Raw genomic sequence first — 16,194 nt, forward strand, 5'->3', positions numbered from 1 at the left:
CTCTTAAAATATTTGAAGGCCGTGAATGGGTTCAGAAATTCAGACAGACTATTCGTATTGTATACAGGGGAACAGGATTAAGGAGGCCATTGCCTCAGCATACATAGTGAACGGCAAGGAGGTATTGCGAGAGCTAACAGCCACACTCAATACGGGTGCAGGCGTCTTCTTGGGCCAAATTTAAATTGGTAGCACCCATTGACATTTGCAGGTCAGCTCCATGGGCCTCAGAAAACACATTCACAAAAGCATTACAGGTTGAACATCCATGAAAGGGAGGAGACAAAAGTTCACCATGGCAGTCCTGGAAGGAGCCTTAGACCTTTCCCTCCTGGGATGAATACAGCTTGGGTACATCCCATGGTGAAGACTGGTCTGGTAGGACGAAGAGGAAGGAATAATTACATCTTGCCTGCTAATTTTATTTCCTCATCCTGACAGACCAGTCCAAAATCTCACCCTAAGGTATACAAAAGAATAGATGATAGAAAATTGAAAAAGCAAGAATATTTTCCTCTCGTTCTGAGGATATTTACGGTAAGAATCCAAGAAGGAACCGAAGGGAGCCCAAAAGGTAGATAACAGTTCAAATACAGCCACTCAGGGGAGGTGGCAAGGGCACACTTATTCCTTCTCTTTTTTATTTCACTACTAGCCACAGTTGGGCTTGATAAAAGTGTTTATTTTCCTTGCTTAATTTTAAGAAAACAAAGATCTGGAGGGAGAGAGGGATCGAGAGGGCTACTCACCCGGGCAGGATTCCCTGAGCAGCAGCACGGGGCGCGCGTTTTTCCTTTTTATTTTCGAGATGATTGTAAATAAAGCAAACAAGGGGGGGGAAGGATGTCTTCTCTCCCGAGATATGTAAACAGGATTAGAGGGTGAAGGAGTGTGAAAGAGTTTAAGGACCAGCTTGGATAAGAATCTGACTCCTTCCCTGCAGAACCGGCCTATATAGGAGCTCTACCTCCATCTGCCGGGTAGGGGGAAGACTGGACTGTTAGGACTCAAGGAAAGAAAATTCGTGGGTAAGATCTAATTGTACCTTGTTAAATTAAACAGAACCACCGTAGCCTATTTTACACATCCAACTTCTGGTACCGAGAACTGAATCCTCCGAGGATCGATGGAGATAAGTACGAGTCACCTCACAGTAAGCACCGACGAGCTAACATCCTGGTACAATGGAAATGCATGCAAGGTATCTCCTGAGCTTCCAGCCCACAAAGTTCAACACACGAAGCTCGAAGGTCCTTTGGAATAAAGAGCACAAGGCCCATCCTCACTCATTTCTCAGCAGTCCACTTCAGCCACAGAAAATGCTAGAGGGGCCTTACTGGGAAAGTCTAAAAAGAGTTGCTAGACAACTTGAATGAAATCGGTAAAAGGGGGGGAGGGAGGGTTAAAATGTACTCAGAAAAATTGAAAACAGGAAAAAATTATCAGGTCATCCTCAAGTTGGTCAATAGGAACAGAAGAAAGTTTCCCCTTCAAGAAACAAAATTTACCCCTTCTAGACCTCTCATGATCTTAAAGACCTCTATCATATCCCCCCCTCAGCCATCTCTTCTCCAAGCTGAACAGTCCTAACCTCTTTAGTCTTTCCTCATAGGGGAGCTGTTCCATCCCCTTTATCATTTTGGTTGCCCTTCTCTGTACCTTCTCCATCGCAATTATATCTTTTTTGAGATGCGGCGACCAGAACTGTACACAGTATTCAAGGTGTGGTCTCACCATGGAGCGATACAGAGGCATTATGACATTTTCCGTTTTATTAACAATTTCTTACCAAATAATTCCTAACATTCTGTTTGCTTTTTTGACTGCTGTAGCACACTGAGCCGATGATTTTAAAGTATTATCCACTATGATGCCTAGATCTTTTTCCTGGGTGGTAGCTCCTAATATGGAACCTAACATCGTGAAACTACAGCAAGGGTTATTTTTCTCTAGATGCAACACCTTGCACTTATCCACATTAAATTTCATCTGCCATTTGGATGACCATTCTTCAGTCTTGCAAGGTTCTCTTGCAATTTATCACAATCCACTTGGGATTTAATTACTCTAAATAATTTTGTGTCATCTGCAAATTTGATCACTTCTCTTGTCATTCCTCTTTTCAGATCATTTATAAAAATATTAAAAAGCACCAATCCAAGCACACTCCACTGTTAACCTTTCTCCACTGAGAAAATTGTCCATTTAATCCTACTCTCTCTTTCCAATCTTTTAGCCAATTTGTAATCCACAAAAGGACATCGCCTCCTATCCCATGACTTTTTAATTTTCTTAGGAGTCTCTCATCGGAGACTTTGTCAAATGCCTTCTGAAAATCCAAATATTCTACCAGCTCACCTTTATGGTTTCTTTAACCATGTTTATTAATGCCTTCAAAAAATTTACTAGATCTGTGAGGCAAGATTTCCCTTGGGTAACTCCATGGCGGCTGTGTCCTATTAAACCATGTCTATCTATATGTTCTGTGATTTTGTTCTTTAGAATAGATTCTACAATTTTTCCCAGCATTGAAGTTAGGCTCACCAGTCTATAGTTTCCCGGATCACCCCGAGCCCATTTAAATATCGAGGTTATGTTGTCCATCTTCCAGTCTTCAGGCACCGGACGATTTTAATGATAGATTAGAAATTACTAGTAATAGATCTGTAATTTCATTTTTTAGTTCTTTCAGAACCCTGGAGTATATACCATCTGGTCCAGGCAATTGGCTACTCTTCAGTTTATCAGTCTGGACTACTACATCTTCCAGGTTCACTGTGATTTGGTTCAAGTCATCTGAATTATCACCCTTGAAAACTCTTTATGGAACGGGTATCTCCCGAAAAACCTTATTAGTAAAAACCCAAAAATGTGTTTAGTTTTTGCGCAATTGTGTTATCTTCCCCAAGTGCCCCTTTAACCCCTCAATCATCTAAAGGTCCAACCGACTTCCTCGCAGGCTTCCTACCTTGGATATATTTTTAAAAAAAGCTTTCATTATGAGTTTTTGCCTCTATGGCCAACTTCTTTTCAAATTCTCTCTTAGCCTATCTCATCAATGTTTTACATTTAACTTGCCAACGCATATGCTTTTTTCTATTGTCTTCAGATGGATCCTTCTTCCAAATTTTGAAGGAAGCTCTTTTGGCTAAAATAGCCTTTCACCTCTCTTTTTTAACCATGCCAGAAGTAGTTTGGCCTGCCTTCCACCTTTTTCAATGTAAGGAATACATCTGGGCTGCACTTCTAGAACGGTATTTTAAACAATGTCTATACCTGCTGTACACTCATCCTTTGCAGCTGAACCTTTCAGATTTTGTTCTATTTTCCTCATTTTATCATTTTCCCTTTTGAAAGTTTAGTGCTAGAGCTGTAGATTTACATATCGTCCCCATTCCAGTCAAAGTCAAATTTGATAATGTTATGATCACTGTTGCCAAGGGGTCTCACTACAGTTACCTCTCCCACCAAATCCTGTGTTCCTGAACCAATTGCTCCGTGAAGCAGTCATTTATTCCATCCAGGAATTTTACCTCTCTAGCATGTCCTGATGTTACATTTACCCAGTTAATACTGGGGTAACTGAAATCTCCCATTATTACTGCACTGCCGAATTTGTTAGCTTCCCTAATTTCTTTTACCATTTCGGCTAGGTGGATGGTAGTATACCTCTTACTGTTATACTTTTCCCCAACACACATTAGATTTCTACCCATAAAGATTCTACTGTGCATTTAGTCTCTTGCAAGATCTTTATCTTGTTGGACTCCACACTATCCCAGATATAAAGAGCTATCCCTACCCTACCAAGTTGATCCTCCCTATCATTGTGAGATAATTTGTACCCTGATATAGCACTGTCCCCATTAGTTATCCTCCTTCCACCAAGTCTCTGAGATGCCAATTATATCTACCTCTTCATTCAATGCTATACAATCTGACTTTCCCCATCTTATTGCTTAGACTTCTGGCATTGGCATATAAACATTTCAAAGTTCGTTTTTTGTTGGTATTAACCACCTGCTTTTCGGTGGACAGGATAATTTGGAATCTTTTAACTCAAGTGATTCTTTACTTATAGGCACATGGACTACGTTTGTTCTTATTGGAACTCTCTATTGGGATGCCCTAACTCTCCTGGTTTCATTAGTATCCCTTGAAAATACTTTCCTCTGAACCATGCACTGCTGAGTGACTGTCAGCTTTCCTCCTTGTTCTAGTTTAAAAGCTGATTTTTTTTTTTTAAGAACATTTTATTTTTCAAAGAGACACAAGACATAGACATGATCCATGACTGCACATAACAACATACTTATCCAATTATTTAAACAACTGGTATAGAAAAAGAGAAACCCAAAAGTATTCAAAATCTCACTTAAGAAGTCTTCAATTTCACAGTTCAGTTTGAATATGCCATTTCCAAAACTTCCCCTAGGTGGCCTCCTAAGTCTCTAATTTAGATTTTAAAGCAAAGATGATACGCGCCAAGATGGCCGACTCCAAGACGTTACTGCGCCAACCCAACACCTGTGGTGAGGTCTTCCAAAAATGTGCAATAATCAGACGTCCAGCTTGAGGAAGATGAGGCACTAATTGTTCACTGCTTTGGGTAACTCTTATTCATCCCAACAGTTTAATAAACATAACTGAGGTGAAAACAAAATATTAGACCCCACTATAGTAGCGATTATCTCCTGAATCTTTTCTCAAAACTGCTGCACTTTCCTGCAGCCCCACCACATATTTATGTGGCACCGCTGCCCACCACAAGGTCGCCAGCACTTAGGACTAGATGCACTAAACCGAGAAAAGAATACCGGGTATCAATACGTACGATGTAGTAACCAATACATTAGCTCCAGATTTTTTACTGCAAATAGTTAATTTGTATATGGATCGCCAGATCAACAGCCAATCAGCGTCATCAAAGTCTGCATTCAGATCTGCATTCCATTTGTCTATCAAATCAGAACGGATCTCTTGATCGTCATTACTATAAAGGGCACGAGCAGCTTGGGAGACACAGCAGCCTGTATCAAAGCATTTGCCACCCTCGTCTTTTATCTCAAAGAGGTTGAGCCCATAGGATCTCTGAAGATGTCTCTTCTCAACTGAAAATAACATTTATTTACTGCAACTTGGGAGTCCAAATTCATCTTGCAATGACTGGACACGTTTGACAACTTCTCCCTCACAAATATCGTAATCCCGCTTCCCTCCACAATAACATATGTAGAGAATGTGTAAACATTAGTGGTGAGCGGCGAAACTGGAGAACATCGCTCCTCCACCACACCCTGCATTTTATGAAAGGCCCGCCACATTTTCAGTGTATGGGGGGGGGGGGGGTCTATCTTCTTTTTAAAGGTTAGCGCCAGCAGCCTGGTTCCACCATGGCTCAGGTGGAGCCCGTCCTTTCAGAAAAGACTCCCCCAGCCCCAAAATATTGCCCAATTCCTTACAAAAAAACTTAATCCCTCTTCCCTGCATCAGTCTCATCCCAGACATTTATCAGGGTTTATTATGGCAAGAAGATCAATGGGATCATTTTTCTGGGTAAACAGAGTTTATTTTGGTGGACAGAAGCCAGTAAAATAAAATATTAAGGAGATTTTAATTCTCACCCACTCAGCTGCATCCCTATCTCTACTCCCGTCCCCCTGGCAGGTCCCTTTCTCTCCTCACTCCTCTGAGCATCTCCCTCTTCACCACCCCCTCATTGCATCAGGATTCCTCCTTACTAGTGGTGGCTCCAGGCTTCTCCTTCGGCGGCGGCTTGCCGAGGCTCCCGTGCTCGGCAGCGCTGCACTTCTGCTTTTGTGCAGGGCCAGGAAGCCTGGCGGGTGAGCGAGGCCCACTTTAAATGTAGCCCTGGCAGCACCAAGCGGCAGGCACTCTGGCTGCTTGTGGGAAGGGGGAGGCAGGCGCTCGCTCCCCAGAGCCACATCAGCAACACTGGAGAGCAAATGCTTTTGCCGGTGGGTCTTGAAATACTGCGGGATCTTTGGCCCACACTGGCTTCCAGCAAATGCTGAAAGCCTTGACACTGCATCTACAGCTCTGGAGCTGCTCTTCAATCAGTCTAAAATTAGAATGAAAATCGGTTTAAACCGTTATTGCTTTTGAAAAAAATCTAGGAATTTATAGGTGAAAATTGGTTTATATTGAAAATGAAGGACCCTACTCTTACTGTAGCATGGAATCGATTTATCTTGCCAGGACTTGTGACCTGGATTGGCCACTGTTGGAAACAGGATGCTGGGCTTGATGGACCCTTGGTCTGACCCAGTATGGCATATTCTTATGTTCTTATCTCTTGACTTTGGTTAAAGAGGTTTGGCTTATCTGTGCTAAGAGTTCCCATCCCCCTTAACATCTGAGCTCCAATAATTGCATCCTTAGAAAACAAAAGAACTGTCAAATAACCTTAAAGTCCAGGCTCAGTCCATTTTGGAATGATTTTGCCCAAATGGTCCCCAAAAGACACAGACTGGTGGCAAGCTGGTGGTGTAACCAAGAAATTACAGCCCAAAACAGAGAAGCCACGAGTCCCTGGGTCAGTTCCTTCGCGACTGAGCACATTACTTCATCCCTTTGGGGTCAGCCGTAAGGGGCTTTGGACACAAACAAATCTTTACGTGCAGAACCCTCTGGGGCTATCGGGTTTTTTGTTTTTTTTACCTTGCCAGGTCCTTCAGCATCGGTTACAAATGTCACTTCTGCAATGAACATGGCGACACCGGTTTGTCCTGGTTTACTAAGCTACCGGCGGTGCTTTTAGAGACTCGCACAGCGGCCCAAGCTGCATTCAAAACATCTGTGCTTCATCTCTAGGGAATGAACGCTTGCCAGGCAATGCGACATCTAGTCCGGTATGGAAAAGGAGCAGAGGGGATAAGGATAAATCCGGGGGTGGGTAACGTCGTCCAAGGGGACTTTACAAAGATCAAATAACGTTACCTTCATTCACCATCGAGCCCCACTGCAGGGCTCAGAACCGAGGGTGGAGAGGAGGGGGGAGAGAATGAGTGATGGATTTACTTACGGAAGCGAATGAGCCGATCTGTTTGATGTTCTGTTCGTAGCTTTGGGAGCAGGTGGGACGTCCCGGCGTTCTTCTGGAGTACCAAAAAGAGTAATTGTACTGCAGCGGGTGTTCGGCTGGCCCTGGCACGACAGCCTGTGGAACAGAGCAGTTCAGACACCGCTGAAGGCAACGCTGGAAGTCTACATGCACTTCACACCATAAAGAGTTAAACAAGCCCCACAACGCTTTCAATTAGATTTCGATGATCTCAGTATTGGATTTAATACATTTGTGAGTAACTTTGGAAAGTTAAGGCAGCATCCTTAGCTCACTTTCCACTGACCTGACGGAGCATAAAACTCTCCCAAGCTTGTCAAATAAAGTATTAATTTAGTTCAATTAAAATGAATCAGCTACAATCTTTATACATATCTAAGCGGGCAAGCATGGCAACTACAAACCACAAATAAACTGGTGGGTGAGAGGCAGCAGAACAAATGCCAAGCCTTTAGTGCCCTTGAAAACCGAAAGGCTGTCAATTTTGTGGGCACAACTCCTGTGTCCTTTTTCTTGGCAATCTGCTCCTTCAGTGGGCTCTAGGATTACTTTGTGTGCGATCGGGAGGCCTTTGGACACTGAATGGATGATGGATCGGCATGGGATGGACCACCTATAATGCCACACGGTGCCTCTATTTCACTGAGAGAAGGAGGGCAGAGAAATGCCTTCAAGGTTTGGTTGGATTGTTATTTTTAGAGGACGCTAATAATACATTTTTCTGTCATTCAGAAAAATTGCTCTGTCCACTTTCAGAAGCAGTCGCCAGGGCTATGTTGTGGTCTTGAACAAATGACAAACCGTGATCAGGCATCTTAACTGAGTGTGAGACCCTTTCATTATTGGAAGGAAGTCAGGGGCAGGTCATGCACATCCACCAAGTGAGATCTGGATGTGAAATGGTTATTCCCGCGGCTCCCCAAGCAACACACACTGCACGTTGCAGGCGACATCTTTGCTTTGTAACTCCCACAGTCAAAGGACACACTCAGCAGACACCACTTCTCAACACAGCAACATCAAAAGGGTAACAGACAAACGTTAGGGGATTTATTCCAATTGCCCCAGTACCTACTGCTGGGAAATCCTGAGGTCTGGCCTCAGGTGGAGACAACAATTACATTTCTGCACACATCTAAGTAGGCGAAGGGATGGCGAATATACTATGTAAATCGCCTTTTGTTCACGGCAGAGAGCAAGTTATAAATCTTTTAAATAAACAAATCAAGAGATTATATTAAAAGTACTCCGTTCAGAAAACTGTTGACGACAGACTGTAACCCGCAGACAATGAAAGTGACGAGGTGACCTGTGCCTGGCGAGTCCAACCCTCGACATACTTATTATAGCAGCTGCAACGCTGCTCAGGAATGAGGGCCTATTTTTCGGCGAGAGAAGGCTGCAGTCGCGGGCACCGCTGGCTGCTTTAGACTTGACCATGCATCGCCGTGCTGTAAGTGGGCACTCACCTTCCTCTTGCAGCCTTGATTTTTGTCCTTCTCTGCTTTTTCCTTCTCACCGTCTTTCTGTGCACCGTTCTCGTCATTCTGCTCATGGTCTCCACTGTCATCGTCTTTCAGACTGCGTTTGAAAACAAGGAAACAAGCACAGAGTCACACGCTTTAGGTTGGGACCTCTCGCCAACTACTATGAAAAGGTATCGTTTCTTCCCCGTCTGACTCTACGCTGCTTTTCCCCCCAAAACTCTTTTCCAGCACGCGGAATAAAGAACTTACTGAGATCAAGATTTGTTGAGAAAAGGAGAAAAACGAGGCGGCTCCACAGGAAGACGGAATTGCTGCTGTGTAAGGCAGGCTTGTACTCATAATCTAAGAACATAAGAAATTGCCATGCTGGGTCAGACCAAGGGTCCATCAAGCCCAGCATCCTGTTTCCAACAGAGGCCAAAACCAGGCCACAAGAACCTGGCAACTACCCAAACACTAAGAAGATCCCATGCTACTGATGCAATTAATAGCAGTGGCTATTTCCTAAGTAATCTTAATTAATCTGGTAGAACATCAGTGCCACTAGGAACCTGTGGAAAACTGCACCACTCTCATTTAGTCTGGCTCCTCACAGGCAGCAGGGATCTTGATTGCTAGGAGTGACCCAGGTAACTACAGAGCAGCGAGCCTGACTTTCGTAGCTGGTTAAATTATGGCAGTATTAAGAATAAAATGACTGCTCACATGGCTTGGTGGGGGAAAGCCAGCCTAGTTTTGGCATGGGAAGTCAAACCTTTTAGAATTCTCTGCGCAAGGATAAAAGAGAGCAGAGCAATATGGTGTACTTGGATTTTCAGAAGTCTTTTCTTAACGTCCCTTCTAAAATTCCTAAAAAAAAAAATAAATAAAATCATGCACAGGAGGTGATGTCTTACTGTGGATTAGTACCTGTTTTCCCCAGTGGAGAAGAGGGAATAGTGGCATGCCCCAGGGATCTGTCCTGGAAATGGTGCAGTTCAATTTATTTGTTCACGATCTAGAAAAGGGAGCGATGAGGGACAGGACCAGATCGGCAGATGATCCAAAAATATTCACGGCAGTTAACACCCAGGCAGGCTGCGAGGAACTGCAGAACAAACCTGCATCTAAATGGCAGACGAAATTTAAAAAGTGGACAAGTGCAAGGTGATGCACATAGGGAAAAAAATGACCCTAAGCTGAGATACACAAAGCTGGGTCCTGCATGAATTGTTAGGAAAAGGGCCTTGAAGACCTTGTGAACAATACATGAAATCCCCAGTTCACTGTACTGCGGCAGTCAAAAAATGCTATCCTGATGGCTTTCTATAGATCGCAGGTGCAGCTGCTTTGAGTGCTGCGTGCAGGACTGGTCGACCCATCTCAAGAAAGACAGCTGAACTAGAAAAGAGGAAGAGGCGGGGTCCCCTATGATGAGAGGTGAGGGCTCTTCAGCCTGGAAAAGAGACGGCTGAGAGGGGACAAAATGGAAGATTATAAAATCATGAGAGGGTGGAACAGGGCCTATTTACCATTTCAAATAATTGTAAAACAAGGGGACGCTGCATGAAGCTATGGAATACATTTAAGGAGGAGAGACAATTCAGGAAGGCCATTAAAGCTCAGGTTTTTAGGGGATAATCACTGGATCTCCTGTATTTTAAATTGGCCTGGCATGCTGGGTGATGTTTTAGAGTTATTTATTTTATACCTTTCTAGTACATCTCTCTCAAAATTGTTTATGAATTTTAAAAAGTATTTCTGAATTTTGTTCATTAAATTTAGAATGTAATTTAGGCTGTTACTGCACAGGTTGATGCATTTTATTATATGTGGTGTCATTTATTTACTGTGTTGAGTTTTACACTGCCTTGATTGCTAAGACAGGCAGTATAATACATAAACTAAATTCAGTCAATACGCAATCAAGCTGCACAGTGTAATACTAACCCTAGACTAGAACAGCAAGGTTGAAAAGGGTTTTGGACAAGCTCCTGGAATAATGTACTTATTTATTTATTTAAACGTTTTAAATACTGAACATATTGTATTCACTTCACGTCGGTTTACAACTTAATTGGGGACAAATCGTTATTGCTTTGTCCCGTAAACATGCTAATCTGTAATCTTAAAAAGAAAGAAAATAAAACAAAACAATGCTATAAATATAAAACAAGATGCTGCCCTTTGAAATTGCTAAAAATGAAATTATGAAATAAAATTATATACTATACGTTACAAAAATAATAAAATACATTAATTATTAGTAAAACACCATAACTAATATAAAGATTTCAATTAAAAGCTAAAAATAATTATTTAAATTAGAAAAATACCATGGGAGAGTTACATGAACAAGGGATTAACCTGACTTGGTGTAGACCTGTTCGAACAACCACGTTTTCAGCTTTTTCTTGAATGGTTGTATGCTTGCCTCTAAATCGGATGTCGAGTGGAAGGGAGTTCCAAAGTTTGGGCCTAGCCAGAGAAAGGGCCCTTTCCCTAATAGCGTTTAAATGTGCTGAGACTTCAGTGATGGTACAGAAAGAAATGCCTTGCCCAAAGATCTTAAACTGCGTGGAGGAGTGTGAATGTGAAGAGACGCGTTTAATCATTCTCTGTTATCACCATAAATTGTTTTGTGGATTAGAATCAAACATTTGTACTGAATTCAAAAGTGGATAGGCAACCAATGAAGGCCCATCAATAGGGGGGTGATGTGATCAAATTTCCTAGAATTAGTTAACAGACGAGCGGCGGCGTTGTGCAAGAGCTGCAAGGGGCGGAGAGATGATGAGGGGAGACACAAAAGAAGGGCAGTGCAATAACCAAGTTTGGACAGTAAAAGAGCTTGAAGAACTGTCCGAAAGTCATTGCCATGCAGCAAGGGTTTCAATTTTTTCAAAATTTGTAGTTTACAAAAGCCGTCTTTGACTGTAGCTTTTACAAAGGCCTGCAAATTAAGTTCACTATCTAAAGTAAAGCCAAGATCCCCGACTTCCTGCTTGACATTGTAAGATGGCAGGCCTGAGCGGATATCCAAGGACATTTTTTCGGTAACTTTATTACACATGAAAAGAATTTCAGTTTTAGAATTGTTTAAAGAGAGAGACATTTGGGTGAGGAGTTGTTTTATGGCATTAAAGTAAATTTCCCAGAGTTTCAAGGTGCTATGTAATGAATCTTTAATCGGCAGAAGGATCTGGACGTCATCTGCGTATATGTAATGGACTAGTCCTAATCCAGCCAGAAGTCTACACAGTGGGGCCATGTAGATATTAAACAAAGCGGGAGATAGGGATGAACCCTGTCGTACCCCTGAAGCTAGAGTGACAGTTTGAGATTCGGCTGGACCTAATTTTACTCTAAAGGATCTATTTAAGAAATAGGATTTAAACCAAGCGAGGGTTACATCTTTAAGGCCTATTTCTTGAAGTCTGGAAATCATAGAATCGTGATTGATGGTCTCGAAGGCCGCCGAAATATCCAGCAAAATTAATAGATAGGAGTTTCCATAATCAAGTCCTCTCAACATAAGATCTGAGAGCGATGTTAAAAGCGTTTCTGTGTTGTGGGATTTTCGAAACCCAAATTGAGATGGGTAAAGCAATTGATGTTTATCCAAGTAATCCATTAGTTGTTTATTAACTACCTTTTCTAGCAGTTTCGCTAGAAAAGGGAGGGTGGATATTGGCCAAAAATTTGAAAAATTCTCAGTGTCTAAATGAGGTTTCTTTAATAAGGGGTTAACAACTGCACATTTAAGAGAATCAGGGAAACAACCTTCTTCTAAAGAAATGCTAATATCATCTGCTAATGGTGGGGCTACTAGATCTGGAACAGACTGAAGCAGTTTTATGGAAATGGTGCCTTGCAGATGAGTTGCCGGATTCATCTTCTTAAGAAAATTAATGATTTCTAAAGATGATACGGTGACAAAAGCTGACCAGCTGATAGCTGGATTAGAAGGACGTGAGATAACCCGTTTGGATGAGGTGGCTAAATTGTTTAGGATGAAAAGAACCTTGTCAAAGAAGAAATGGCAAACTTGTTGGTTTTGTCTTTTAGATTACCAGAAAGTTGAGAGGGACATTTGGACTTAGTAAAATATGAAAATAAAATTTTGGGATTGAATTGAAATTTGTGGATTTTTTCTGAATAAAAGTCACGTTCAGCTGAATTTATGGCGGATCTGTAATTATGAAGAGCTACTCTCTACTGAGATAAAGTAGTAGAGTTGCGATGTTTGCACCAAGATCTTTCAAGGCGTCTTAAGGCCTATTTAAGAGTTTTTAATTGAGCAGAGAGCCATGGAGCTCTATGTGTTGCATAAGGGGTAATCCATTTACTCAGAGCGGGGCAAAGACTTTTAGATAATTCAGACATAATAATTAATTCCCATGAATGACAGCCGTTAATATAGTAGACATATCTAATTTAGTAAGTGCTTCTGGAAGGGGTTTTTTAATTCAATTCCAAGTTTAGGGGAAACACGCTCCGCAGGGGGAATATTGAATGACAGGGTAGATGTAATAAGATGGTGATCTGACCAGGGTACAGACAAACTGCTTGGAAAATCTTTTATATCAAATGCATCGTTTATAAACACCAGATCTAAAGAATGGCTGTTTTTACAATTTGGGTGAAGCCTAATGCTTCCAGGCTAGCTAAAACCATCTTAACAAGCGGGTGACAGAGGACGCACGTCCATGTGTAAATTAAAATCTCCAAATATAAAGCCCACAAACAATTATTAACCAAGTGACTCCGGAATATCCTCCGCTTGTCACAGGGAGTGAGCAGCAAGAAACTGGATCTACTTTTTTGGACTGGCCACGGTCAGAGACAGGATGCTGGGCTCGATGGGCCCAGCATGGCACTTCTTTTCTTATGACCCACTGCCACCATCATTATTTGCAACATCTACAAAGCAAGAATATTTTCTCCTGGCTGTTCATTCTTTCCACAGAAATAGAGGTTAACAAAAAATTAATTATTACTGGATTAACGATACATTTCTTGATGAGTTTTCAGGAGCTCTTTCCTCCCTTCCTCAAGTCTGAATAGAGCCTGGAGGATAAAAGGCACAAACTTGGGGTTTGATTTACGAAGGATTTTCTCTCATTCTGTATCTACAGGATTGAAGCTTAGATTGTGAGCCTTCTGAGTTACCTGAATGAAAAGGTATGAACTAAATCTAAAATAAAAATAATGTGCTAACTCTAATTATGCAGGCAGTAATAATAGCAAGATGACACAAGCATGCCAGCAATCACTGGAGAAAATAACCTATCCTTTGCCACAGATTTTACCCAAGAGCCAGCAGTTCTGCCGGGTGCACCAAGACCAGGTGCCACCCAAACCTTTTCATGCCCAGGAAAGCAGGCAATGAGCAACCTCCTGATTTATCATCAATTACTTTTTGTGACTTCCTAGTGGGGCAGACTCTGTCTGCTCTCTCTGAGATGGCAGTCATGGAAGGTGACACGTGACCCATATATACTACCAACATGTGAAGGCTTCTCAGAAGGAGATTTTGGTGAGAGAAAGATGTCGCCTCCTCTCATCCAAATGCACTGAAGTTGGCAATGACAGCAGAGAAATATAAAAATGTTGGCTCAAAGCGGAGGAGTATTTTTTTTAGTTTTTGCCTAAAGCAGCAAAACTGATAAGTCTGGTCACCTGGAGGGTACGATCTCTCTAGTAGAGTGTGGCTTTACTTGGCTTATTGGAGAGTTTGATTCAGGGACTTGCAGTAGCTGCAGTTAGGATTATCCTGCTAAAAAGCAGGAGCAGGCACTGCCATTTGAGAGTCTGCAGGTGAACAGCGTGACACCGAATGACCTGAGAACTAAGCTCTCCCCATCAAGCCTCACTGAGTGCACAGGGTGTCTCATGTCAAGGTGTGTGTTTGTGGGGTTATGAGAGGATCACTTACCCCAAATCATTACTGTGGCTTCCTACAGATATCATGGGTAGAGATGTTAATTCGGCTGTTAATGGATGCAGTCAGCATCTTCTAACAGAGCATGCAGTTCCATTTTTAATAGGTGGGAGAAGTGTAATCTTAATTAGGGAATATGATTCTGTAATTATATGCTACATTTCTACATCTAATAATAAATTCATATACACCATCCACAGAATTACATCCCCCCCACCCCAATATCGTCATGCCCAATAAGAGAATCTTTGTTATTGTTGGAAAATGTGATTCGGTTATTGGAGAATTTGACGATTATTGGATGTAGCAATGCAGCTTTTTTAGTATTGTGAGATGTGATTCTGTTATTGGAAAATGTTGATTGTTATTACTTGGAAATGGGGGTGTGATTTTATTATTGGGAAATGGCTAAATGCAAATCAGTTGCTTATTTTTTCAAAAGGTACAAAGGACTAGGAGAATGAAGTTCCTAAGTAACACATTTAAGCCAAATAACATAAAATACTTTTTTACTCAACACAAATAAGCTCTGGAATTTGTTGCAGAGGATGTGGTGAAAGCTGCTAATGTAGCTGGGTTTAAAAAAAAGGTTTAGACAAATTCCTGGAAGAACGTCCATAAACCATTAACATGAACTTGGACAAATCCCTGAGATAAACAGCATTGAAGCTATTGACCTTTTGGGACCTGCCGGGTACTTGTGACCTGGATTGGCTACTGTTGGAAACAGGATACTGGGCTTGATGGACCTTTGGTTTAACCCATTATGTCAAATCGTATGTCATTATGATTCTTTTATTGGAGGATATGATTTTCTTTCTTTCTTTGATTTATATTCTGCTTTTTGGCACTTCAAAGTGGATTACACTCGAATACTGTAAGCATTTCCCTGTCTTCAGAGGGCTTACAATCAAGTTTTGTATCTGAAGCAATGGAGAGTAAAGTGACTTGCCCAAGGACACAAGGAGTGGCAGTGGGATTTGAACCCTTGTTTGTACTTGCTGCTGTAACCACTAGGCTAGTCCTCCACTATCATTGGATGTATAAATGCAGATTTGTTATTATTACAGGATGTGATTGTGTTACTGGAGAATATAATTGTGGGATGTGATCGTCTTTGGGAGCTGGGAATAATCACTGTTATTATCGGAAGAGGTGATCGTTATTACTGAATGTAGAAATGCATCTCTGTTATTGCTCTGGGACGTGATTGCTATTATTGGGGAGGGGGTCAGGGTATGATTTTCTTATTACTGGGGATGTTTTCTTATTGGGGAGCTGCGATTGTTATTACTGGGAGATGGGGATGCGATTTTCTTATTATTGGGGAGGGGGAGGGGATGCGATTTTCTTATTATTGGGGAGGGGGAGGGGGAGGGGGAGGGGATGCTCACATTAAGATGGGCGAGGACGGCTGGACAGAGAAGGTTTGGGCACAGACAGTGGCAGCGGGGCTCCGTCCTCTCCCTCGAGGGGGGGAGGAGGCGGCTGGCAGCGACGAAGGGAGGAACCCGAGCAGGGGACGTTCACCGGGGGACGGCGCTCGACTCACGCGTCGAATTTGTTGTTCATCCTCGCGTTCCTCCTCCTCCTCCTCCTCCGACGCCCTCGGCCACTTCCGCTGCGCGTCGGAGCCCCGGCGAACGGCCCCTGCTCGGCCACTTCCGGGGGACCGGCGGAACTCCAGCGCCGTGGCTCCG

The 16,194-nt window shown here is 42.4% G+C and overlaps 1 protein-coding gene across 3 annotated transcripts in view; it reads right to left on the reverse strand.

Moving 5' to 3' along the window:
• The window catches only part of EIF4E2 (eukaryotic translation initiation factor 4E family member 2), a 50,790-nt gene extending 34,596 nt beyond the window's left edge, over nucleotides 1-16,194 (reverse strand). For 2 of the 3 annotated variants that reach the window (XM_029616080.1, XM_029616079.1), the window contains exons 1-3: nucleotides 16,047-16,194; nucleotides 8,554-8,665; nucleotides 7,046-7,180 (exon numbers count right to left, since the gene is read on the reverse strand). In XM_029616080.1, the coding sequence (XP_029471940.1) occupies nucleotides 7,046-7,180; nucleotides 8,554-8,665; nucleotides 16,047-16,066 (267 nt within the window). In that variant the 5' untranslated portion in view covers nucleotides 16,067-16,194. Of the gene's footprint in view, nucleotides 1-7,045; nucleotides 7,181-8,553; nucleotides 8,666-9,480; nucleotides 14,173-16,046 lie in introns of those variants that run through there. The other variant, XR_003858645.1, reaches the window with a different exon arrangement.

This window comes from Rhinatrema bivittatum, chromosome 9 (assembly GCF_901001135.1).
Source record: "Rhinatrema bivittatum chromosome 9, aRhiBiv1.1, whole genome shotgun sequence".
Lineage (NCBI taxonomy): Eukaryota > Metazoa > Chordata > Amphibia > Gymnophiona > Rhinatrematidae > Rhinatrema > Rhinatrema bivittatum.